The sequence below is a fragment of the Schistocerca cancellata genome, chromosome 3 (genome assembly GCF_023864275.1).
Source record: "Schistocerca cancellata isolate TAMUIC-IGC-003103 chromosome 3, iqSchCanc2.1, whole genome shotgun sequence".
NCBI lineage: Eukaryota > Metazoa > Arthropoda > Insecta > Orthoptera > Acrididae > Schistocerca > Schistocerca cancellata.
Genome location: NC_064628.1, coordinates 288,730,012 through 288,756,084, shown reverse-complemented (window position 1 = coordinate 288,756,084; position 26,073 = coordinate 288,730,012). Strand labels below are relative to the sequence as shown.

General features: G+C 39.5%; 1 protein-coding gene across 1 annotated transcript in view; it reads right to left on the bottom strand.

The window, feature by feature from the left end:
- Window positions 1-3,022: 3,022 nt before the first annotated feature.
- LOC126174968 (TNF receptor-associated factor 6-B-like) overlaps window positions 3,023-26,073 on the bottom strand; it is an 82,435-nt gene continuing 59,384 nt past the window's right edge. The window contains exons 7-8 of the mRNA XM_049921438.1: window positions 9,001-9,281; window positions 3,023-7,262 (exon numbers count right to left, since the gene is read on the bottom strand). Of these exons, the coding sequence (XP_049777395.1) occupies window positions 6,935-7,262; window positions 9,001-9,281 (609 nt within the window). The 3' untranslated portion in view covers window positions 3,023-6,934. The remainder of the gene's footprint in view (window positions 7,263-9,000; window positions 9,282-26,073) is intronic.

Below are 26,073 nucleotides of genomic sequence, written 5' to 3'. Positions count from 1 at the left end.
ACTGTCGGCAAAGTTTACACCGATGTGAGTTTTTACTGCAAATTTAAGGTCCCTTGCTTTGTTAGTTCTTTCGGACCTAATTCCATAGGAATTGGTCCGCCGTATTAGTTTCCCTGTGTCTGGGAGACAGGGTTTGTCAGCTATGAGGGGATACAGAGGAGGTTTGGAGGTTGTTGGATTATGGTAGTCCAAAGACAGGAGTAGGACGTGAACAGGGTGGAGAGTTTTTTGAACTGGCATTGTGCATGTTGCTCTAGTTCCTGGAGGACAAGAGTTTCAATGTGTGTTAAGGGATCCAGGAATTTCGGATTACATAGCAGAAGAATTTTGCGGATGGAGAGGAGGCATTGCAAGGAGGTTTGGGCCAGATTGGTGTGGTTTTGCAGGATTACGTTGGTGAGGGTTAAAGATTGGTGGAATCTGAAGAGGTGGGGGTCACCCACCACCTCCCAAAGTCCTACCATCTAGCCACAAAGGAGCATTCCCCTCATGGCTCAGTACCACCCAGGACTGGGGCAACTGAATTACATTCTCTGCCAGGTTTTCGACTATCTCTCGTCATGCACCTGAAATGAGAAATGTCTAGCCCAGTACCCTTCCCACCCCTCCCAAAATGGTATTCCACCATCCACTGAACCTACACAATATCCTCATCCATCCCTACAGAACCCCTGCTCCCAACACCTTGCTCCATGGCTCACATCCCTGTAATACACCTAGCTGCAAGACCTGTCCCATACATCCTCCCAATACCAGCTACTTTAGTCTGGTCACAAACATCATCTATCCCATCAAAGGAAAAGCTACCTGTGAAACCATTTGTGTGATCTACAAGCTATTCTGCAACCACTGTGCTGCATTCTATGTAAGCATGACAAGAAACAAGTTGTCTGTCTGCATGAATGGCCAGCATCAAACTGTGGCCAAGAAACAACTGGGCCATCCTGTTGCTGTCACCCAAACCTCCATATGTCTGACACTCAGATCGGTATCTAATGCTGTGTGTCGATAGAGTATCAATGAAAACACTGATTCAATTCATGCTGTGTGCTGTCACCCAGTAGAACATGTGTAAATGGTAATTAAAAGTAACACCAGAACTATGGAGTACAGGAAAAGTGCATCTGTGAAAAGTGCAAATGTCAGTGTCTCTGGTAGGTTGGCTGGTAAAGCATCAGATCGTCATATTAAGGTTTGAAACCTACTGATGCCTTTTTTTTTAGCTTATGCTTGAAACTGTTATATGAGAGAACATTTTTGTGACTTGTAAAAAGGACTTTTTGGAGTTTGTAGCAATGTTGTTTTGGCAGTCTGTTTTTGTTTCGTTAGTTGAAAGTAGCTAACCTATAAAGTACATTTGTATAGATAGGTGTGATGTTGCCAATACAAATGTACTCTATAGGGGTGCTACTTTCAGCTAATGAAGTGAAAACAGACTGCCAAAAGGACATTGCTACAAACTCCAAAAAGTCCTTTTTACAAGTCACAAAAATGTTCTCTCATATAACAATTTCAAGCATAAGCTGTTAAAAAAAAGAAAAAAAAATCAGCATTAGGTTTTGAACTCTGGACCCTTAATATGACGATCTGATGCTCTACTAACTCACCTACCAGAGACATTGATGTTTGCACCTCACAGATGCACTTTTCCTATATTCATAATTCTGGTGTTACTTTTAATTACCATTTACACATGTTCTACTGGACGACAGCATACAGCACAAACTAAATTAATGTTTTGGTTGATACTCTATCGACACACAACATTTGGTACCTATCTGAGTGTCAAACATCTCGAGGTTCGGGTGTTATCACACAACCCAACATGACGTTCTTCATTTCAATGAATGCATCAGTCTGTGCCATCTGGATCCTTCCTATCAGCTTTTTGGAATTGCGCATGTGGGAAAACTCCCTGCAATATATCCTACATTCTGTAACACACCTGGCCTCAACCTTCGTTAGTCATTGTCCTTACCCATCTAGCCCTTTCCCCTTTCCCATTTCAGCACTACACAGCCCTCTATTTCACGAACACACTGTAAGTCTTTTTACTTCTCTCCTTTTCCGCTATCTCGGCCTCCATCTTGATGTTCCACCCTCTCTCCACCTCGTCCCTGTACGCCACCACAAGCAGCACTTTGCTGTGCCCAGTCCCTACCCCGATATCCCTCCCACTCCCTGCCCACAGCCTCCTCCTTACTCCAATCACTTGACTGCCTCACCCATCAAGCTGTGCTGCTTGCAGTCTGGCTTGCTGCCAGAGACTATAGTCATGGGTGTGTGAGTTAATAATTATTATTAATAATTGTGGCGTATTGTATCCACCCCAAAAAAGTACATGAAATGGATAAACATTAGAGCACTTGATCTCCTTTTCCCCCCCAGTCATTCCAGGAAAATTCAGAAAGGTTCCTAACAGGGCTATTATTCATTATCATCATCTTGTAGCTTCCCACAACTAGCAAGGTTTGCTTGGAACACATGCCTCTCCATCTTCTCTGGTCCACCCAACTGTCGCTACTCTGGTTCGCTCTTCTCACCTTTTGTGGACTTTTTAGCCACTTGTCACTTGGCTTTTCCCTTGGTCTTCTGCCCTCAATCATCTTGTGTATGCATAGTTATTGCTATTGTTGTTTTCAGATTTATGCTTAAATTTCACTGTTTCTAGTATTCTTAAAATTTCTTTCAATAAATGTTGTGGGTGTTATGATGTATTCTACTGGCACTAAGTCACTGCCACAGATGTGTAATTCAATAAATGAATACAAATATAGGTGTATAAAAAAAAGGAATGGTGGTGAAGCACATGCATGAAACAACTGTGATATCTATTCACTGCATTCTAAACATGTTTGCAAGTTCAGTTTGTGTGATAATTGCTCTTTGTTAAAACTGTAAGTATCTTGCTCAGAGTTTGTAACTATTTCTTTTCCCAAGAAATCAACATACATGTAAGCAAAACATGCAGGAATGAGGTAAATGTGACAGACTTATATATTAATAGAATAACCACAAAAACTTAAGGATTTGAAAGTGCTTTAATTGGATAAACAATATACATTCAATATCTGCTATAACCCAACCACTTTCGTAATAAACTGGACGGCATAATAGTGATTAATACTGGTTAAAATGATGACCCCAGTAATACATATATTCTAAAAACAATGCAGTAAAATGTACATTACAAAAGGATGTTGTTATTGCACTCTGGAAAAGATCCCACCCCACAAAATATAATACTGACATTTTAAAGTGTATATAACATACCTCATAATGCAAAAATATAGAATCTAACAATGTTTTCCTACTGATAAAATAGTCTCTCATTGCTTCAAGAATTTAGTTAATGGTTTTCCACAGTATGGTAGTTATTTGCACTTTTGAGTAATACTTTAAGAAACTTATGTAATTAAAAAGATAAATGATATCAACAACAATGCTTGCTGTTCTTAAGGACACAGACTGAATCTTCACAGTGCCTGTCGAGTTTCAGCAGCATGTGGGAACTAATACCCTGAAAGGGGGGATGTCATGGAGATGGAACAGGAGAGATCTGAGGCATCAGTCAAAATTGTTAGGTCCTGCACTTAGAAACATAAAAGTATATGCTGCTGTAACACTGTATTGGGCATGTATGACACCATATGTAAACCACCATTGCTTTTGATTTGAATTATTCCCATATTCACTATGGGTGGTGACATTATCCAAATCTAAAATACAGTCAAAGAAAAACATCCCAGCACACCATTATAGGTTCCTCAGTGACATGATAATCATATTATTAACTAAGTGCAAAACTTTTCACCCTAGTAATTATACAACAGACCATGTTACAGAAATCAATGGAAATGATATCACAAAATGGAAACACATGCACTACATTCCATGGTAATGTTCATGCAACAGACAAATATACTACTATTGTATTTAGATAATAACAAGTACAAAAATGTTGTACATAAAACATTAACAGACAAAATATTCAAACTAGTCATAAGTACGGGTTTTCATTCTGTCAAAATATGGCAATACACCACAGAACAACAATATACAGGTTTTGACAAGTTTTAACACAATCGCTCAGCTCAAGTGGCAGCGGATTAGAACTTATGAGTTTTGTATGCTTTGTGGAAGGCAAAAATGGTTGAAATCTTGTGCTGCTCCCAAGAATGTTTTGAGCAAAGTCAGAATGACTGCAGCTATATACAGATTACTAGGGGATCCATTTTAAAGCAAGTATAACTAATTGAACATACCTAGTAAGAATACAAATTTACAACATAAGTCTCATCTTTTTTGGTGTGACACTTTGCGTATGATCTCTTCCGGTGGAGACCATGAACAAGTCTGTAGTAAACTGCTAGTCCAATGCCACAGAGCCAATTGATTTTGATGAAATTTATCACAGTGTATAAACACATTTCAACGTCAAAAACAATTGTACACTAATATGCCATGAAAAACAGCAAATGACAATATTTCTTGCGGTTGTTTTGAATTGAGTCAACTGTGGTATATTAAAAATGACAAAATATAAGTTATGTTTCTGCACTAAGTCAAAGAAATAATATTATGTACAGTGGTATATTTATACATAAAGTATGTCAAAAATAAATCAAATGTGGTATGTAAATACTTTAGGAGTAAAGGAAGGAATTCGTCGAATAGTTTGCGTTGAGCTGCTAACAGGCACGCAAAATAGAATAAAAACTTGTTAGCTTTCAGATGAACCCTTTTTAACAAGTTCAAGTACACACACAAGTGCACACCTGTGCAGCTACATTGTGCCAAATGAATACCTATGCCACAACTGCAGCTTGGCAGGAGTGAGCGGTTATATCAGGTGGGGTGGGGTTGGGTTGGGTAGAGGGACAAAGAGGCGAGAATTGGAATGAGGGGTTGTGGAGATGTAACTTGTGACTTGGAGGGTGGCTGCAGATGTGCGGGATAGAAATGTGGGGTGGGGAGGTGGCATGTCCATGGGCTCGGAATGCGACAACGGAAGCCGAAGCTGGTGAGTTTGTATGGTGCATGACAATGTCAAAGTGGAGGCATAGAATGGGAGGGGGTAACAGGACTGAGGAAGAGGAAAGTTCTGGGTAGAGGGTGCGCATGAAGTGGTTTAGTGGTGATTGAGGCCAGGAAGGAAGGAAGATAGACAGATTTAGTTTAACATCCCATCAACATCAAGATCATTAGAGATGGAGCACAAGCCCAGACTGATTCCAGTATGGGGAAGGAGTTTAACCATGCCCTTTTGGAGGAATAATCCTGCCATTTGTCTACAGTTATCTTACAGAAATAATGAAAAAAATTAAATCTGGATGGCCCTTTGTAGATTTGAATCATTGCCCTCCCAAATGTGAGTCTAGTATTTGAGGATCTGAGGGTAGAAGGATTATGGGAGTGAAGGAAGTGTTGAAAGGATAACTCCCACTTACATTGTAAAAAAAAGAGGTGCTGAAGGAAAATATCCAGATGGCATGGTTTGTAAAATAACTCCTGAGCTCCAGCATGTTGCGCTAATCAGCATGTTCTGCCTCTGGGTGGTCAACTTTGTTCTTGTCCACAGTTTGTCGGTGGCCATTCATTCTGGCGAACAGCTGGTTGCTGGTCATATCCACATAAAATGCTCTGTAGAAATTCCAGTAGAGCTGATGGCTGATTTCGTAGGCGCCCTTGCCTCAGATGAGACAGGAGAAGCTTGTGACAGAAGTAGAGTAGGATGTGCTAGGTGGTACATCCTACACATGATCTTTCCCATCCATCCTGAAGTGGTATTCCTTCGTCCAACCAACCTACACTACATCCCTGCCCATCCACATGATACTCCAACTTCCAGTTTCTTGACACAGAGGTCATATCCCTGTGGAAGACCCTGAGAGCAAGAACTGCCTGATTCAACTACTTATCGATTTCAACTCTAATCTTGTCACAGGCTTCTCCTAGCTCATCAGAGACAGGGACACCTGTGAAAGTAGTCATGTCATATATAGGTTGTGCTCTAATTTCTGCAGAGCATTGCCACTGCCAAACTGTGGCCAAAAACAGAGCTGACCATCCAGTGGTGGAACATGCTACTGAGCACAGCATGCTGTTCCACAACCCCTGCCTTCCCTCCAGCTCCAGCTTCCCTGAACTAGGCAGATGGGAGTTGTCCTTGCACTCCCATAACTGTCTTGGCCTCAATCTCTATTAATTCAGTGCATGCACACCCTCTACTCAATGGCTTCCCCTTTCCTCTATCCCGTTAAAACTATCAGTCCATGCCTCCATATCATTTTCACTGTGCATCGCACTAACTCACTGACTCCAATGCCTATGTGTCGCATTCCTAGCCAGTGCACCTGCTGTCTCCCCCTCCTGAATTTCTATCCTGCACACCTGCTGCTACCATCTGAGGCACCAGCTACCTCTCCACAACCCCTCATCCCACTCCCACCTCTTTCTCACTCTACCCAGTGCACCTGACACAACCGCCTACTCCGGTCCATCAGCCGAACTGCAATCCTGGTATTGTGTGTTCAGCCAGCACAATGTAGCTCTCTCTCTCTCTCTCTCTCTCTCTCTCTCTCTCTCTCTCTCTCTCTGTGTGTGTGTGTGTGTGTGTGTGTGTGTGTGTGTGTGTGTACTCCAGTTCATAAAAGTATTCGTCTGAATTCCAGCAAGTTTTCTTTTCATTCTTCTTGTGTGCCTGCCAACAACTCAATGTTTCTATTACTTTGTGAATGGTCTCATTTATGCATGAAGTATATAGATGCACCAGACAAGTACTAGGTGAATGGCCATATTATTGTGTTCCATGAATGCACCTGATGACAGTCAGTCAGTAAACTGATGAAATATTGCACATGCCTATCCGGATTCTTGTCCAAGGTCTCCTTAATGATCTACTACATTGAGGAAACCTGAAGAATCACATTAATTACACACTTTGCACTTTTATTTTGATGGTAAGTGTATCATTATGTATGAATCCAGCAGACATAAGCTCTGGTATTGAAATAAATTCTGTGTATCCAAACCCTCTAGGGTTAATGTTTTTTGTTGGCTGTTGAAATGCATCAATTTCAGGCCTAGACATCATGGTTTCTTGAATGTGTAACTGTGAATCTTTCATATTGACCAAGCGAAAACTGATTCTTCCAGTGAACGGCCAATCTAAGCAAACATCATGATCAGTCTTCATAAGATGAATCAACAATGATAAGTAATTGTGATCTTTTGGTGATATATTGAGCCGAGCACAAAACCTGAAACAAATAATTCTGAATTATAAGCTAAAAATGAGATGACAATCATTATTTGGTTCTGATAATTATCCATATCAAATGGAAAATTCACATGAGAAAATTAAATAATGTAAATAATGTACGAGACAGAATTGCTGGTCACCACATGCCTTCAGAAGATGAAAAATTTATTACTGCCAATAGACACACAAGGTGTGTGAGAAAAATGAGACTGACAACACTGTGAGCAATCTGGCAATGCTGTGTTGTTCTACTTGTGTAGACTGGTGTGTTTATCCCTTCCAGAAGCTCAGTCTGAGTTTCAGCTCCATACAGCTAACATATGATTCTTGAGAGTGCCATTAGTGAAGTTGTGTTTTGTTGTGTGCTATGAAAATGGAACCGTGGAATTTAGAGCAACCTTAAGCAATCAAGTTTTGTGTTAAATCCGGGGAAACTGTGGGTGCGACCTTTGAAATGTTGAAACAGGCTTATAGGGAATATTCCTTATCAACAGCACGTTTTTTGCTGGCACAAATCATTTCTGAAAGGCCAAGAACAAATTGAAGATGAAGCTTGCTCAGGGAGACCTTCAACATCAAAAACCGATTAAAACGTTGAACGTGTGTCTGCTCTTATGAGATCAGACTGATGTTTAACAATAAGTATGATGAGTGATCTGTTAAACTTAAATACTTTCAAAGTACATCAAATTCTGACCAAAGATTTGCACATGCAAAATGTTTGCGATAAACTGGTGCTGAAAAATCTCTCAGCTGAGCAAAGGACAACTGAAGAAATGTATGTTTTGATCTTCTTGAAAGTACTGCAAATGACCACGAATGATTCAGTCATGTGATCACAGGCAATGAAGCCTGGATTTTTGAGTATGATCCTGAGACAAAGCAGCATAATGAGGGGTGGCACACTGAGACGTCTCCTCAGGCAAAAAAAGCTCATATGAGCAAATCTAAGATTAAAAGAATGCTAATTTGCATGTTTACAGTAGATGTATAGTGCATAAAAAATTTGTTCCTCCAGGACAAACTGTCAACAAAGTGACTTATAAAGCTGTCCTCTAAAGGCTCATGAAAAGAGTGAATCGAGAGAGATTGGACATTGCAGACAAGTGGATGCTGTATCATGACAAACTTCATGTCACATGGACACTTCCATCTCAGAATTATTTACCTAAAATTGCATTCCTGTTGTTCCATAGCCCCCCATTCACTTGATCTGAGTCTTTGTGACCTTCTTTTACCAAAATTGAAAAGTGTATTAAAAGGATGTCATTCAAAGAGAACTTCAAAAGAATGAGACCGACGAATTAAAGGTCTTATCAGGTGAAGCTTTCTGGCACTGCTAGACAGGAAACAACAACTCTTGCGGTGTATAACTGCTAAAGGAAACTACTTTAAATGGGGACCACAATGTTACTTGAAAAATAAAATAAAAACTTTGGTAAATACAAAATCAGTTTCTCTACTTTTCTCACACACCTCATATATGAAAGTTCATGTACTATTCTACCTTTCGGGACTATCGGTTCCTTCATCTTTGAGAAGAGAGGGATAGGTTTAAGGGATAAAAAGGAAAAGCATGGATGGCACTTGGACATCAGGATGACAGGGGGCCAACCTGTTGTGAGGATTAAGGAGACAAAAATTTACTATGTCTTAAATAAGGCTTAAAGTGCAAAACAATACAAAGGAATTTCAAAAGGAAAAAAATGCAGTGGGTGAACATAGTAATTTGTTACCTGTATCCATTGGGTGAAGTGTAAAAGCTGGGGCTGTAAAGGAAATAATGTGCAGGTTCTCTTTCCATTGTGTTCAGCTCTTTACGAAACTCAGGGATAGCCCACAACATCACACCACCACAGTGTTTACGACAGATTTCTTCGAGGACAGCACTTGAATTGCTGACATGTTGCTGCAGCTGCTGCTTGATGTTAGACAGCTGTATTTCATGTTCATTGTACTTCTGTTCCAGGACCACAATTCTACCAAATAAGTCACGTGCCAGTGCTTGCCAGGTTTCCTAAAAATTATAAGTGCACTGCAGTCGACTTACATACATTTGCACATGATCTCCTGTATATTTTAAAGTCAATATTAAATGTGAACTGTAGTAACATACATGACTGATATGATTGTGTGAAAGTCATGATCAAACACAGAATTAACCTTTTAATACTCTGTACAGATATCACATAATATCTTGTACCAGTAGGTTTGAAAGTTGCTCTATTGAGGGAGATTCACAGGACTACCACCATTTTTTAACTGAGAGATGCATTTTTCTTGAAATAATTGTAAGGTAACTTATGCACTATTAATCAGTTGCAAAACATACAACATTTTTGAAGGCTTGATAAACATAATGCTTTTACAGACATGGTCCTACAGAAGTTGACAAGCTATCACATTCTTCAGACCTAAAACTGGTTCCACATCTAGTTAACACGAGACAGTTTAAATGAAATGTACGAGGTATATTTGGAAAGTAAGGTCTGATTTGGAGTGAAATGGAAACCAATGTGAAAATCCGATGGAACTTTGCAAACAACATAGAGAATTGATGGAAAGCACAGGCCGCTGCTTTCTGTGATGAGGATACTGGAAAGTTTGTACAACGCTACAACAAATGTCTAAGTCAGAGAAGTGACTATTTAGAGAGGTAGTTGGAAGGTGGGGGCTAACTGTCGTGAATAAAAAATATTTGATTTTCACTGTGGTTTCCATTTTGTGGCTGATCGGACCTTACTTTCCGAACAGTCCTCGTAAGTCATGGCACAACCTAAATTCTGAAATTTAAATCAGTTTAGTCAATCACACGTTCACTACATCATAACCATAGTATGATGTGGAATTTGTTCACTGAGCAAAATTTATACACACTTGCCAAAACACACATTCACATCACTACACGGTGATGGTTTCCATATTTTTACTGACTACTTAGCAATGCTGAAATATTCTTTTAAGGTATAAAAAGAGCTGCTAATGAGAAAAACTTTAATCTACATTTGACAATGTTTCTGCTGTCTGATATAAATTTTATTTCTGAGGGTCCACTGACAGTTCTATAGCTGGGTATTTCATTCAGTCCTGTGCCAAATTTAGATTAACAACAGGAAAATTTAGATAATCAATTCTTCTATTACTATAATTTTTTGTATCTGTGAATATACTGTATTTGTTGTTTTCAGACCCAAATAGTTTGTTGGAGTGAAAAGCTGTGGTTAATATTCCCACTCAAATTGACATTTATAAGATGTAAATGTATGAATCTAGCAACTAATTCTATTACTTTGTCTTGTAAAATAAGTACTTTTCACCTAAGTGACAAGTAATCCACAAGTGTGTTAAGTTATAGATTTTTCTGCCCCATAGTTGGCAGTACTCTGATGGAAAAAGCAGTTGGACCTAAATGCCCTAGCAGGGCTGTTATATACAGTCTTCCCAGTTTAAGTTTTCTCTGGTACTCACACCCAATAACTTGAAAATTTCTACCACGTTATTTCTTACTCAGTACACTACTTAACCCTGCAAGTCCCACCAATAAGGGGAAAAATAATTTTAAAATTTTTCACATAATTAACCTTTATTACCACAGTAAACAATGAATACAAGAAGAAACTGGCAAAAAGTAAACAAAAATTGTTTTATGGGTGTGGTTCCACTTTGGAATCACAAGGACATACAGATTTCAATCACCCATCATTTTGGGTAATATATTTGAAAGCAAATTCACATTTCTCCTTGACACAATCCCACGTCTCAAAACTTCCATGAACTCATAAAGTCTAAAACAAATTATAGTCCCAAATAATAAGCAAAAATGGGCCCAAAACTTAATAAGTTTTGTATCAAAACCATATACTGCCCCAGTGATTCCAGTAGTAGAGCTCAAACTTATGTTACCCTAACTGATACCCTTGCTTTCACTGACAGTGATCTCCTGAACACAGCCATTACACTTTTTTTTTTAAAGAGAGAGAGAGAGAGAGAGAGAAAAAGAAAAAAAAAGAAAAAAAACTACATGCTGTTGCTTTGAACATTATAAGCTACTGCTACAATGCACTACATTTGTAGAATTACCTCAGTGTACCACTAGATGTCTCTGTCTTGCAACAGAATCCGCAGTTTCATGTTTTGTGCTAAAGGCACTGGTACTTATGATGGTTTCAGACAGAAACTACAGGTACAAGACAGGTGTGTGTGTGTGTGTGTGTGTGTGTGTGTGTGTGTGTGTGTGCGCGCGCGCGTTTCCCACTATTTGAAATTGGATCAACTATGTTTTATTTCTAAGTCTGAAGAGAGAACAGTGTTCCCTTGGCAACCTAATCATAAACATCTGTGTGTATTTTCCTAAGCAATTTCTCTTGATTTCAATACTTTCTCAAATTTTTCTCAGCAGTTTATTTCCAGAATGTGCAATGTGGGCATGCCTTTATATATAGCTCTACTTTAAGTTCATCCTTGGTGAAGTGCAAGTGTTTATTGCGTTCCATGTTGGGTATATACACAGCTGTAACTTATATAACATGTTCACTTTCTTGTTAACATTTAAGTTCTTTTATACACTATATTCAGTGTGTCTGTTACACTAAATGTGAATTGCCACATGGTCTAACTGCTACTATGTTGAAGAAGGTGAACAATCTCCTGCAGCCAGATTAAGTAGCAACAATAGGATTAGCAGCCATGGTCACCTCCACAGAAATCATCATCAATGATGGTAGCCAACAAGTATGGATACCACTGGAACCACCATTCAACAGTAACAGAAACAAACACCCATTCCTTCATTCATTGTGTTCTGTAGATCTCGTAAAGAAGGAGAATCTTCAGGGATGTGGAACAAGTCAAGGTACACATTAACATGAGACAAAGGCATCATAGAAACTTAATTTGTATACTGTATTACCATCAAAACTATCACTATTCTGATTAATGCTATTCACACTAATGCCTTCTAAATTTGTGTTTTTATCTGTTAGTAGTAGCTAAATATTTGCTTGACTACAATGGTATTTTTCAAAGAAAATATTATTACATCTATAAATACTGAGTCCCATTTATAGTAAATTACTTGTTGTACAGATACCACTGCCGACAGAAATTTTAAATCCCTGAACCTGGATATTCCAATAATTTGTAGAAAGAGTGGCTAATGAGGTAAGCTTTCAATTTTCTTTTGAAGTGGTAGGGATTCCAAGTTTCTATCTTTATGTTGGGCAGGATCTTGTCGAATATCTCACACTGGACATGGAAGCTTAATTTAAATTTTGTGTCTTGTATTGTGACTTTGTTTGAAAGTTCAGTCAAAACTGATTTTTATTATCAGCAACAAAAACCACAAAAAGGTAAATACATTGGAAAGTGAGTGTAAGAATTCCAAGATCTTCAAAAAGGCTTTTGTAAGTTGTATGACTACATACTTTACACAATATTATTACTGCTCGGTTCTGAACAAGCACAGTTACTTGAAGTGCACTGCCCAGAAGAAATTCAATAAGGCAATGGGGAGTGAATATATGCAAGCCAACAGTTCTTGTCTTCAGCTCAATACAGTGGGAGATGTATTTGAGGGCATAACACGTTGAATTGAGCTTCTTGATTACTTTATCCATATACTGACTTCTCCTTAACTTGTTATCTAACCAAGGAGACTGTGCTTCATTCAGTGTGTGATGATTAATGCCTACTTCTGGCGTTAAAAGGTAATTATTGTTTGTCTGAAACTGCATATTATGAGTCTTTGTGAGGCAAAGACTTAAAAACAAACTGTTTGCTGTGAACCACTTGTTGGACTGTTCAGTTATCATATGAGCAGTGTCTGCTCTGTATCACAAACACATATTTCCAGCTTAAGGATCAGCACAAGGTGTCTTGGAGACACCCGAGCTCTCATCACTGGCATCAACTTGACTTATAGCTAGGCGTACTGGTCTCAAAAATGTGCTACTGAAACGAAGTTATCATAGTGCTGATTGCAACACAGACCACGCTCTAGTGGCGTGCACATTGAGGCTCACTCCTAAGAAATGTCACCACGCTAAACCGAGAGGTCATCCCCGTATCAACAGAGATCATGTTCATGACACACAAATGTAATGGATCTGGGAGATGTAATTTTTTTACCGTATTTGTCGATACCGAATTGTAAATGTTTTCTTATATTTTTGTCAGGATTTATTATAATTTGTCTTATTATATGTTAATTTACTTCTGTTTTTGAGAGTAAAAGCATATTGATTACTATTAGAAAATGTATCGAAGAATAGCAAAGAGACTGATTACAAGTGGAAACTTGTGAATTGTGTAAAATATCTTTGACGTTGGAGTCGTCTTTGACTATAGTCAGTCGGCAGCTAACTCTTGGTGTGTGTTGACGGAAGAACAATGTGAAGGTCGCCGTCATAAATAATTTTGAATTATGTTACTATTATTTTTGTATTAACTAAAAAGAAGAAACTACATTTGAAGAATTGGTATTTGAAACACCAAAATGAGAGAAACACGTTGAACCACGTCTTTTCTGCAGCCGACAACGATGCATTGTGGAATCATACTTAGACAACTGAAGCCAAGACTCATATCGGCTAGCAAACGTCTAACGGAAAAGGTACTGTCACGAAATATGGCAAATTTAAGTAAATAAAAAATAGTGAGCATATTTTCAACTTGTGTCTTAGCCGGGATACCATATTTCAACTGGGGACTGTAGCCGAGATGCCGTATTTCAAACTGTGTCGTAGCCGGGAAAACATATTTCACAAAGAAAGCAGGATTTTGCCAGTAATTTTGAAAGTGCTTTCCCAGGAAACGTGCAAGCAGAAAGGAATGTTGATAAGAAATGGGCAAAACTCTCGGGTGCAATCTACAACTCAGCAGTATTGGCCTATGGAAGAAAAGGAAAAAGAAATAAGGACTGGTACAAGCAAAATTTGGAAGAAATGGAACCAGTCACTGACACTAAACGGAAAGCCCTGCTTGCTTACAAAAGAAACCCAAATGAAAGAACTCGAGATGACCTACGAAAAGCAAAGAACAGGGCACAGCAAACATCCAGGAGATGCGCAAATAACTACTGGCTGAATTTATGTGCAGGTATACAGAAAGCGGCCGACTCTGGGAATGCTAAGGCAATGTACGATGGTATTAAGAAAGCAGTTGGACCAACTGTCAGAAAAACAGCTCCCCTGAAGTCCAAGGCGGGTGATGTCATTACTGATGAAGGCAAACAAATGGAACACTGGGTTGAACACTACCTCGAGTTGTATGCAGCCAAGAATGAGGCTAGCAAGGATGCATGTGACGCCATCAAACAAATGCCAGTTATGGAAGAACTAGATGCAATGCCTACTATGGAAGAACTTAGTAGAGAAATAGATTCTCTTGCTAATGGAAAGGCCCCAGGTGAAGATGGGATCCCTGCAGAGGTTATTAAGTATAACAAGTCTGTTCTTCTCTAACATTTATATTCACTTATCACAACCAGCTGGGAAGAAGGTTATGTCCCGATGAGTATGCGGAATTCGAGGATAGTTACTCTATATAAACAGAAAGGGAACAGAAGTGACTGTAACAATTACCGAGGAATTTCATTACTAAGTGTAGCCAGGAAAGCTTATGCAAGAGTCATCCTAATGCGATTACAGATCTTAGCTTTCAGAATCTACCCAGAATCTCAGTGTGGCTTCAGGCCTGGCCGATCAACCGTAGATATGATCTTCTCCTTAAGACAGCTACAAGAGAAATGTCGTGAGCAGCAGAGGCCACTTTATATTGCTTTCATTGACTTTGTTAAAGCGTTTGATTTAGTGAGCAGAAGTGGGCTTTTCAAACTGTTGCAGAAGATTGGATGCCCACCTACACTACTACAGATAATTGTCTCTTTCCATGAGAAAACACAAACAACAATTTGCTTCAACGGTAAAACATCAGAAGCATTCCCTGTTAATAGCGGTGTGAAACAGGGGTGTGTGTTATCTCCTACATTATTTGGGATTTTCTTTTCCCTTCTGCTCAGATTTGCCTTTCACGACTGTGAGGAGGGAGTGTATCTACATACGAGGTCTGAGGGAAATCTTTTCAACATTGCTCGCCTCAAGGCCAAGACCAAAGTAAATACAGTTGTTATCCGTGAGTTGTTATATGTGGACGACGCAGCTCTAGTAGCGAACACAGAAGATGAGCTGCAGTATATAATCAACAAATTATCAAATGCCTGTGAAAAGTTTGGTCTACTCATCAGCCTTCAAAAGACTAAGATCATGGCGCAGAGCACTACCAACCTTCCATCCATTAGCATTGATGGCAAATCCTCTCCAGATAGTTGATGACTTTACCTACTTGGGATCTACAATATGTAGCAACTTGTCCATGGACTGAACTTACTAACAGAATCGCAAAGGCATCATCTGTCACGGCTAGATCGAAAAACAGAGTATGGAACAACGGACTGCTTACCACAAAAACTAAATTAAAAGTCTACAACGCTTGTGTTATAAGCACCCTTTACCCTTCTCTATAGCTGAGAGACATGGACAACTCTTTCTAGGCATGAATCTCGACTCAACAGCTTCCATCTCTGCTGTCTCCGGAAGATCCTTCAGATCTCTTGGAGATGCAGAGTACCCAACAGCGAAGTCTTTCATCATGCAACCACAACCAGCATTTTTGCACTCCTGAGTCATCGACGTCTAAGATGGTTGGGACATGTCAGGCGCATGGATCCTGAACGGATACCGAAACAGCTGCTGTACGGCGAACTTCAGGAAGGTGTGAGGCCAGTGGGACGATCGCATCTTCGTTTCAAGGATGTCTGCAAGAGAGACCTGACCAAGACCAGAATCAATCCAAGTCACTGGGAAAGCATTGCAGATGACCGTGTCAAGTGGCGAGTAACTGTGCGCAACGGCGTCAAGCTCTCAGAGGATGAACGCACAAAGGAACAAATCAGGAAGAGGACAAAGCGAAGAGACAGAGCGGCTTCTGTTCGAAGTCCCTCAAATTTCACATGTCCAAACTGCAGTAGGGACTGCCACTCTCGAGTGGGACTTTTTAGCCACAGCAGATGCTGCAGACTCTAAACCAAGCATGCTACACCATCATCCCTCAAGGATGGACGGATGCCATTATGCCATTATAGTGTCTGGGACCCCTGATTAGTATTGATTAAAACAACAGTCAAGATTGCAATAACATTTGTTTATTACTACTGGTTTCAGCTTATGTTAAAGCTATCCTCCAATTTTTTGCACCCTCTATGGCTGGTGCTGATGGCTCCTTGGCTCTTCAAGCGATACCACGATTGTACACACGCATTTCTTGTGTCATCAGCAAACACTACAGTTTTTGAACTGCTCTTTAAAGTTACTGGAAGAACATACACATGCCAGTCACATTAATGTGACCTCCACTTATGTCTGATGTCAACGTGCAATAATCACTCACAGATGGAAGGTGCTATCACTAGCAGTGGAAGGTATATACAGCATCTCGGGGGACGTGGAAAACAGTGCATTCATAGTAGTAATACAGAAATGGCGCAATTTATCTGATGTCCAGAAGGCCCGGATCTTTGGCTTTTGGGCCATTTCCAAAATAGGTAAGTTTGTAAACTGTCTGCATGCATTTTAAAGTATACTGTACATGGTAAAATGAGGCTATACAATCTCAGAGCCGAAGCAATGTGGTACATCGTGGGCCACAGATGACAGGGGTGAATGATGGCTGCAGAGATGTGTACAGGTGAACAGACGAGCAACTGATGAGCATCTAACCACCGAGATGAACCAAGGGGCTACCAACAGTGTCTCCTAAACGATCGTTCAGCAAACGTTGCTGCGTATGGGTGTCTGCAGCAAGTGTCTGGTTCATGCATCCATGCTGACTGATGTTCATTGCTGATAAAGGCTGGAATTTACTACCAGTACCGCAACTGGACTTCTGTTGAGTGGTGACAGGTGGCCTTTTGAGTTGCATCAAATTTTAGAATTGAAAGCAAACACCCTGCAACAATTGTCAGGGTCCAGGCTGAAGGAAGGAGCGTTATGGTCTGTGGAACCTCCATCAGAACATTTGTACCATGGATCCTCAACCATAAAGCCTATCACAGCTGGACACAGCACTGGGATCAGCATGGCTCTACATCCCTATCAGTACCTTCTAGAACCTCACTGACTCTCTTCCTATATGTCATGGAGTGATCCGCACTGCATTCATTTATTCATTTAAACTGACTGGACAGTGTGTGTGGGTTAGAAACAAGAATGAGCTCAGTACCAATCACTGTGACACTCCACGTTATGTTCCCCACGTTGAAGTTATTTTCACACCCGAGACTGTTAATGTGACTCTCTGCTATTTTTAAGCCACACATTCAAAGGCTTTGGCAAGGTCACACAATATACCAACATTTTCTTGATTAACTCTGTCAGCAGTTCATTTGTGAGATCTTTTATTGCTTTCTTTGTGGAAAATACTTTGTGAAATCCAAACTGAGAGGTGGTTGACAAGTACTGGTTAGTCAAATGAGTCAATATTCTATCATAGACCACTTCCTTGAATTCCTTTGAAGACTGCAAGAAATGATGGACGTCTGCAATTAGAGGTGGTTTGCAGATGGGCCTGTTACAGAAAATTTACGTCTCTCAGGGTTGATTGATTACAAAGGTAGCTTAGAGGTAATCATATCAAGTCAAGACAGCACAAAATTTTAATGTTATACTAGAAACATCATTTCAGCCAGCAAAATTACTAATTTTTACACACCTGATGAATTGTATACTTTTTTTAAAGCTAGTGTCTGTTGGTGGTGCACCAAGTGTCTGGACAAGTAAATCTAATGTGTCTATATTTGAGTGTTTATTGCTGTGTGTAGTGTTTGCAGTGGCTGTGAGGAAGTAATGATTGAATCTGATGGCCAAGATTTGAACGTGCAACCATTTCTGCCGGAGGTATTTTCTGAGGGCCTAATTTAATTTGGGTTACTAGTGCTGTTTGTTTCTTGTTTTAGTAATGTTCCAAAGAGGTTTTGTCTTATTCCTGGAATATTTCATTTTTTTGAGTGTAGTACATGAACTATTCTTTTTTTAATGACCGAGTGGAATATTCAACACTACATCCTAACTGATGGTAATGGAGTTCCAAATCTTGACTACTGCTTGTTCTCTGAATTACACAGAGCTCCCTCTTCCACGCACACGGCATTTTAATCCCAAGGGTTATCTATTGTTTATCCTTTCTTTTGTTCAATTTTGCCCTAACTTGTTTTAGGGAATATGGTTAACAAAGAGTTAAAACTGCCTGTTTTATAAACAGCCTCTGAGCACAACAAGAAGAAACTGGAGATTCAAGTAGGTCAGGCAAATTACAGCACGAATCTGAAGAATGTGTTGAAAACAACAGAAACTTCCATATCAAACAGCATCACATTATTAAGTAGGAAATACTAACTTTTGTTAACTGTATGTTTGTAGACAGTAAAAATAAAAATGTTGGAAGACTCTACCCAAAGTCATCTGTTGAGTAGTTAAGACAGGGCACAAACATGATTACTATTCAAAGCCCAAAACAGCCTGAGAAAGGGACATCCATTGAGTTCACAGTGCTGTGCTCGTTTAAGATACGACAAAAATGACAGCAGTGTGGGATATAGTCAGTGTGCCGGTTTGTACAGCAGAGTGCAGTGCCCCACACGACACTGTATACCCACGACAAGTCATGGGGTACTTCCTGATATTGTGTCAGACCTCATTTTGCCTGACGCAGTGCAGAAACACGATGTAGTACGGACTTGACAAGTCCTTGGACGTCTCCCACAGAAATAGTGAGCCATGCTGCCTCTACAACAGTCCATAATTGCGAAAGTGTTGCCAGTGCAGGATTTTGTGCATGAACTGACCTTTCCATTATGTTCCATATATGTTTGATGGGATTCATGTCGGGTGATTTGGGTGGTCAAACCATTCGCTCAAAATGCCCAGAATGTTCTGACATAGTACATTGTCATCCATAAAAATTCCATCACCGTTTGGGAACATGAAATCAGTCTCCAAGTAGCTGAACACAACAATTTCCAGACAATGATTGGTTCAGTTGGATCAGATGACCCAGTCCATTCTATGTAAATGCTGCCACCCCCAGCTTGCACAGTACCTTGTTGACAACTTGAGTCCATGGCTTTGTGGAGTCTGTGCTACGCTCAAACCCTACCATCAGCTTTTACCAACTGAAATAGGACTCATTTAATCAGGCCACCAATTTCATCATCTAGGGTCCAATCAACATGGTCATGAGCCCAGGAGAGGCATTGCACGCAATGACGTGTTGTTAGCAATGGCACTCGCATCAGTCGTCTGTTGCCATAGCCCATTAACATGAAATTTTGCTGCACTGTCCTAACAGGTACACTTGTTGCACGCCCCACTCTGATTTCTGCTGTTATTTCAAGCAATGTTTCTTGCCTGTTAGCACTGACAACTCTGTGCAAACAAGACTCACCTCGGTTGTTATGCGAAGGCCGTCAGCCGCTGAGTTAACCATGGCAAGGAGGTAATGCCAAACATTTGGCATTCTCAGCACTCTCTTGACACTGTGGATCTCAAATACTGAATTCCCTACTGATTCTTGAACCGAATGTCCATGTCTCTAGCTCCAACTACCATTCTGCATTCAAAGTCTTTTAATTCCCATTGTGCGAACATAATCACTTTAGAAATCTTCTCACATGAATCACTTGAATATAAACGACAGTTCCACCAATGCACTGCCTTTTTATACCTCGTGAATGCAATGCTACTGCCATTTGTATATGTGCATATCACTATCCCATGACTTTAGTCAACTCAGTGTGTACCGACTTCACTATTCAGGTCATTATGAAGCTACTGACAGGTCATGTGGGGAATGTGCTCGACAAAAAGCTACTGACAGCACTAAGGCATAGTCCAACTTGAGTTATTGGAAAGCATGTGAAGCTTACCAGAAAGCATGTGAAGCTTACCAGAAAGCATGTGAAGCTTACCAGAAAGCATGTGAAGCTTACCAGAAAGCATGTGAAGCTTACTAGAAAGCATGTGAAGCATCCAGAAGCCAAACACATGCAAATGATTTTGCTGTCTTATCATGCCCACATGAGGGAAGTTTTGTTTATCTTCAAGTATCTTTATTTATGCATCAACATAAACAATTTCCCCCTTCAAAGTAATCACCCTCAGATAACACACACTCCTGTCAGTACCTTCTCCAATCTCGGAAGAGCCGGCCGTTGGTGGCCGAGCGGTTCTAGGCGCTTCAGTCTGGAACCGCGCGACCGCTACGGTCACAGGTTCGAATCCTGCCTCGGGCATGGAAGTGTGTGATGTCCTTAGGTTAGTTAGGTTTAAGTAGTTCTAAGTTCTAGGGGACTGATGACCTCAGCAGTTAAGTCCCATAGTGCTCAGAGCCATTTTTGAACCAATCTTGGAAGCACTTCTGGAACTCACTTTTGATTATGGAGTTCAGCTTCTTCAGCGATTCTGATTTTATCTCACCAATGGTGGCAAAACAACATCCTTTCATTGTTCTTTTCAGCCTCGGGAGTGATGTGATTGCGTGGAAGACATTTAATATTATTCATCAGTCTAATAAGGCTTATGGAGGAAGTTATCTGTCAAGTGATGAACCACTTGTTTTAAGAAGTCGTGTTTGTCGTAAAATAGAAAGTTCTGAATGTATATATGTATAGTGTAAGAGTGGTGGTTCCTTAGGTAATGATTGTGCTGTACAAGGAGATGTTATGTTTTATTATTGTAATGTTTGAGATTAATAAAGATTTTATTTTATTTATTATGTTGTTGTTTATTTTTATAAGAAAACCTACACATTGATCTTGTCAAAAGCCGAGAAGCGATTCTTCTTGGTGTTGTAGCTCTCAGGGTCACTCTGGGATGAACCCTGTGTGAGGCACCTCTGGGTTGTCGCTGTTGGCACGCTGCCAGGCGGACGGGGTAACGGCCAGCCTTCTAGTTTTAACTTAAGGCTGGCCGCTGGAAAATCAAATGTGACGTCATATGACCTTGAGCAGCTATAAATAGCTGGCTTGTAGCGGATGACGTTAGTCATCCTGCAGCCGCACGATGAGTCGTCGTCGTTATGTCAGAACTTCGTAGCAGCTGAGGAGAGCTCCGCCTACCATCGTAAGGGAGCCATTGGTCTGATGATGGTTATGTAAAAGTAACCGAAACCGGTTACATATGTCATTGAAACATAAATGGTGTGATCAAGACTGAACTTTAGTCAAAATATAATAATCTATTGATCACTGTATTCCAAAAATGTTTACAAAAAATCTCCAGTGAGAGGTTTACAACAAAACATAGCATTAAAGGGGATACAAGATAGACAACCAGAAATGTGTAGGCAGTTAAACAATATACAGCAATACCGAACATGACACCTCCTCTTATCAGTCCAGTGTCACAAATTACAAAGAATCCATAACCACGACAATATCATCAGCAGAAAACTCACTCAAATCTTCATATGCAAACAGCAGCCTGCTTGAAAGAAATCATGATGCAGCAAATTATAACTTTTTCCACATATGAATCACTGTAGTCATTTCATCACTTTAAATCACGAACCGTAGACAGTCTTTACAAAATCCATCTCGGTAATGGCAAACAGACAACTCAAACTCAGTTAGTGAAGTACAAGCTCCATTACATCCAATAAAGTGATATTATCAAAATGTCTTACCAAATACCCGATATTCTGTGCCATATGCAAAATATAGCTTAAGACAGGAGCACAGTTTTATCTTCCTGGTAGGAGCATAAGTAGAGTTAGTTATTTACATGTTCCCTGGATCATAATTGTGACCTCTTGCTATGATGTGGTTCAAGTCTGTTTTACAGTTATAGTGTATATATTCAGCACAAAAAATGGCAATGTGCTGATCACTTACATGATTTCTTAAGTACATACAGTGTGTCGGCTTGGTAGCATTTATTACATTCAACTTAAAATCATAAATACTACATCAAATGAAAGGGCAACTCAAACAGTTTTTCTTTGAAGTGTCAATGTGAGCACCGTTCATCACACATCTAGTGATTGGTGAGTTCATCCCAAAACTCAATAGTGGATGGTGAGTTCTTCCCAAAACTCAATCAGTGGGTCTAGAGTAATTATTGCAACCATGCTGTTTCTAAGGTTGGGTAGATTAGCTGGTAGCAGAGGCACATACAAATGATTCTTTATGAAGCTCCAAAGGTAAAAACCGCATGGCGTCAGATCAAGTCTGAATGTGAAAGTCACGCAAAACAAGCTCTGTTACTTGATCCCCTGTGGCCAATCCAGCAGTTGGATACTATGTTTTTTAACAAACTGCACACTGAGTTATGCCAGTGAGGCAGCGCACCATGTTGCTGCCAAGTTCTGTGGTTCAGTTTCTTCCAATTGAGGAAAGAGTCACAGTTCTAACGCAGTGATATAAGAAACACCAGTTACAGTTGCTTCACTGAAAAAGAAATGCAGTACACTTTTCATCGGGATATGAAAAAAAGCAACTGTACCATCTCGCGAGGATTTGCTGATATCCAGAAGTGCACATTAGATGTTTCACATTTCCACTTAGATGAAATGTCAATTCATCGCTGAAGACAACATGATTCAGAAAATCTTCATCGTTATGCAGCAACGTTTTGTTTGAAAGGTTGGCACAGAAACTGTAGTCTTTGGGCTTTAGAGCTTGGAACAACTGCAGTTAATAAGGATGTAGATGCAGTTGTAAGCATTTACTTAAAAGTCCCCACTCAGACATTGCTGGAATTGCTAATTCATGAATAGCCTTCCAAACTGATTTCTTTGGGATACGCATGAAAGACTTTCACTTGTTCAACGCGTTCTTCAATCATTCTTGGTCATTTCATACTCTTCCCTTTGTGCACAGGTATACAAACAAAGCTGTTTGAGTTGCTCTTTCATTTGATGTATTATTTATGATTTTAAGTCGAATGTAAAAAACATGCAAAGCTTTAAAACCCATATATTCATCATTTTCAAATATCCTGCATATACTGAACAATGGAAGCTCCAGGTTGGGATAACAGTGATGTTAGGAAAATATAGATTGCTAATACTGTAATGATGACTCATTAAGTTACACAATTAAAACACACTTACACATTTTCTTTTGGCCACAAATCAGCCTTCTGATGAAGGCTGTGGCTGAAAGCTAATGTGCAACTGTCTTTTAACTTGCCTGTCTGCAATGTAATGTGTCATTTTTACAGTAAGTAGCAATCTATCTTTTCCATGCACTGTTTTTCCTGTACATACTGGGTTATACTTAACTATGTTCAATCCTACTCCCAACAAACAAAAATGCACATGCACACACACACATGCATGTACATACACAAAATCATACTACAATACTTTTAGAAATCCTTCTATGGAGTAGAAGCAGTTGTCAATCAGATAATATTTCTATTTATGTTTGAAGTTAATTTTACTATCCATTAAATTCTTTACATCACTCAGTAGGTGGTCAAAGATTTTTGTGACTGAGTACCTCTTCCTTTCTGTGCCACACTAAGCCATCTTTATGATTATTATTGTTATTTTTAAACTCTGATCAGTTGTCGACAACAAAACTGATAGGGGAGTAAATGTGCTGTGAGGCTGGTTTTGGTAAAGAGCTGTCTGCAAGAGATTCTAGAGTGCACATAAAACATTATCTCTATTACACACATCTTTGCTACAAACACTGTTTTCCTCAATGATGAGTTATCCTAGAACATGGCGCCATAAGACAATAGTGAATGAATATAGGAGAATTAATTCAACTTCTTTTACACTTTCATTTTCAAAATCTGAGACAGGGTGGCACAGATGAAGTAGTCCACGTAAATATAAAAAAATACAGTGAAATTACTGACATGAAACAGACTTACCTATTATTTTCAGTGAAAAATACATTTAAAGAAGATGCTGAAAGTGACCCCCTGCAACAACAATATCTTTGACTTCCAGATATTGTATTGTGTGTGGATTTGTTTCACAGACCTTGCTCTTCAAATATCTCCATGGGGGGGGACTCTCATATTGTTAGATCTGGCGAATGTGGTGGCCGTAAATGTTGGCTGTCATTTTGTTACTCAGTGAAGGCATCATGGACTTGTTCCATGGATACCTTAGACGTGTGGCATGTTGTCCCATATTGCTGGGAGTTTATTTATTTATTTATTTACACGTCAAGTTCCAAAGGACCAAATTGAGGAGCAAATCTCCAAGGTCATGGAACATGTCAGTACATGAAATTACAACATAAAAGTAATAACAAATAAAAATAAATGTTCATGAACCTGAAAAAGTAAGTCCATAAGTTTAAATAAAAGCTATCAGCAATACAATAAGAATCAGCTTAATTTTTCAAGGAACTCCTCGACAGAATAGAAGGAGTGACCCATGAGGAAACTCTCCAGTTTCGATTTGAAAGTGCATCAATTACTGTTAAGATTTTTGAATTCGGTTGGCAGCTTATTGAAAATGAATGCACCAGTATACTGCACACCTTTTTGCACCTTTGTCTTTCATATTTAGTGAGTTAAGCAGAAAATATATCAAAAATTTCCATATATGCAACCATGTTAAAGGTACTCTCAAAATATATTGGTCTAATGATGTGTGTTTCTGTTACACCACACCAAATGCCAATTTTTTCCATCATGGAGTGATTGCTGACACACAGTGTTAGGGCTCTCCATCATCCATTACCTCGTGTTCTGTGAATACACATGACCAGAAAGATAAAACCCTGCTTCATCACTCATGATGTAATGGAAAGGGTCTAACAAACCACTGTTGATGTTATTCAAAAGCAAAGTGCAGTAATCTGCACGTTTCTGACAGTCATCGACCAGTATTTGCTGCACAACTGCCACACGATACGGTTTCAAATTGAGACTTTCAATACCCATTGGCAACTCCTCCTATGTACATGCATCTCTTGGGCCAGTTTACGTGTTGAATTCTTTGGGCTCTCAATAACTCTTTGGTGAATGTCTGCAACAGCTTCTGGTGTGCAAACTGAAGGAATTCTTTGTCATTTTACATTTTGCACAGATCCATAGCTACCCTAATTTTTGTAGTCTCCATACTGCCCTCTTTTCAAGTAATCCTCTATCTGGATACTTGAACCGGGAAATTTTGTGTGTTTCCTTAATCAAACCTGTTTTCACATATGCTTCCACAATTTCAATTCTTTCTTCTACCAAGAAAGTAATTTTGCAGACAGCAAAGAGAAATGTCTAACTTCACTGATAAAATAAACTGAAATGTTGACTGAAGAATGGTAACAATCGATTATTGCATAAAACTGTCCATAATCATAGCCATTAATTCTATTTCAAATGCCGAAATATTGCACTTGCCTTAAAAGGGGAGGTGAGCTACTTTTCACTGTGCCACCGTGCATTATCTGTAATGCAGAAGCTGCAGAATTAAGACGTTTAAGAAGACATGTAACATGTGTATTCCAGTTCAAGTTCTTATCAATATAAACATCTAAGAATTTAGAAATATTCTGTTTCATTTATTGAGTTATTTTCATGCATTATTTCTACTGATATGGGCAGGCCCTGTGCATGTATTTTGTTCTAGCTAAACTCAGATCAGACACAACAGATGGTTATAAAGGACTTGAGCCTTTTTTTATCCATCCCTTTCCAAACAAACTGAAAGCAATCACATTTTTGTCATGCTAGAATAATGATATAAAGTAGAACAGCTACATTCATATCTGTTTACAGAGCCCCAGATTAACATGT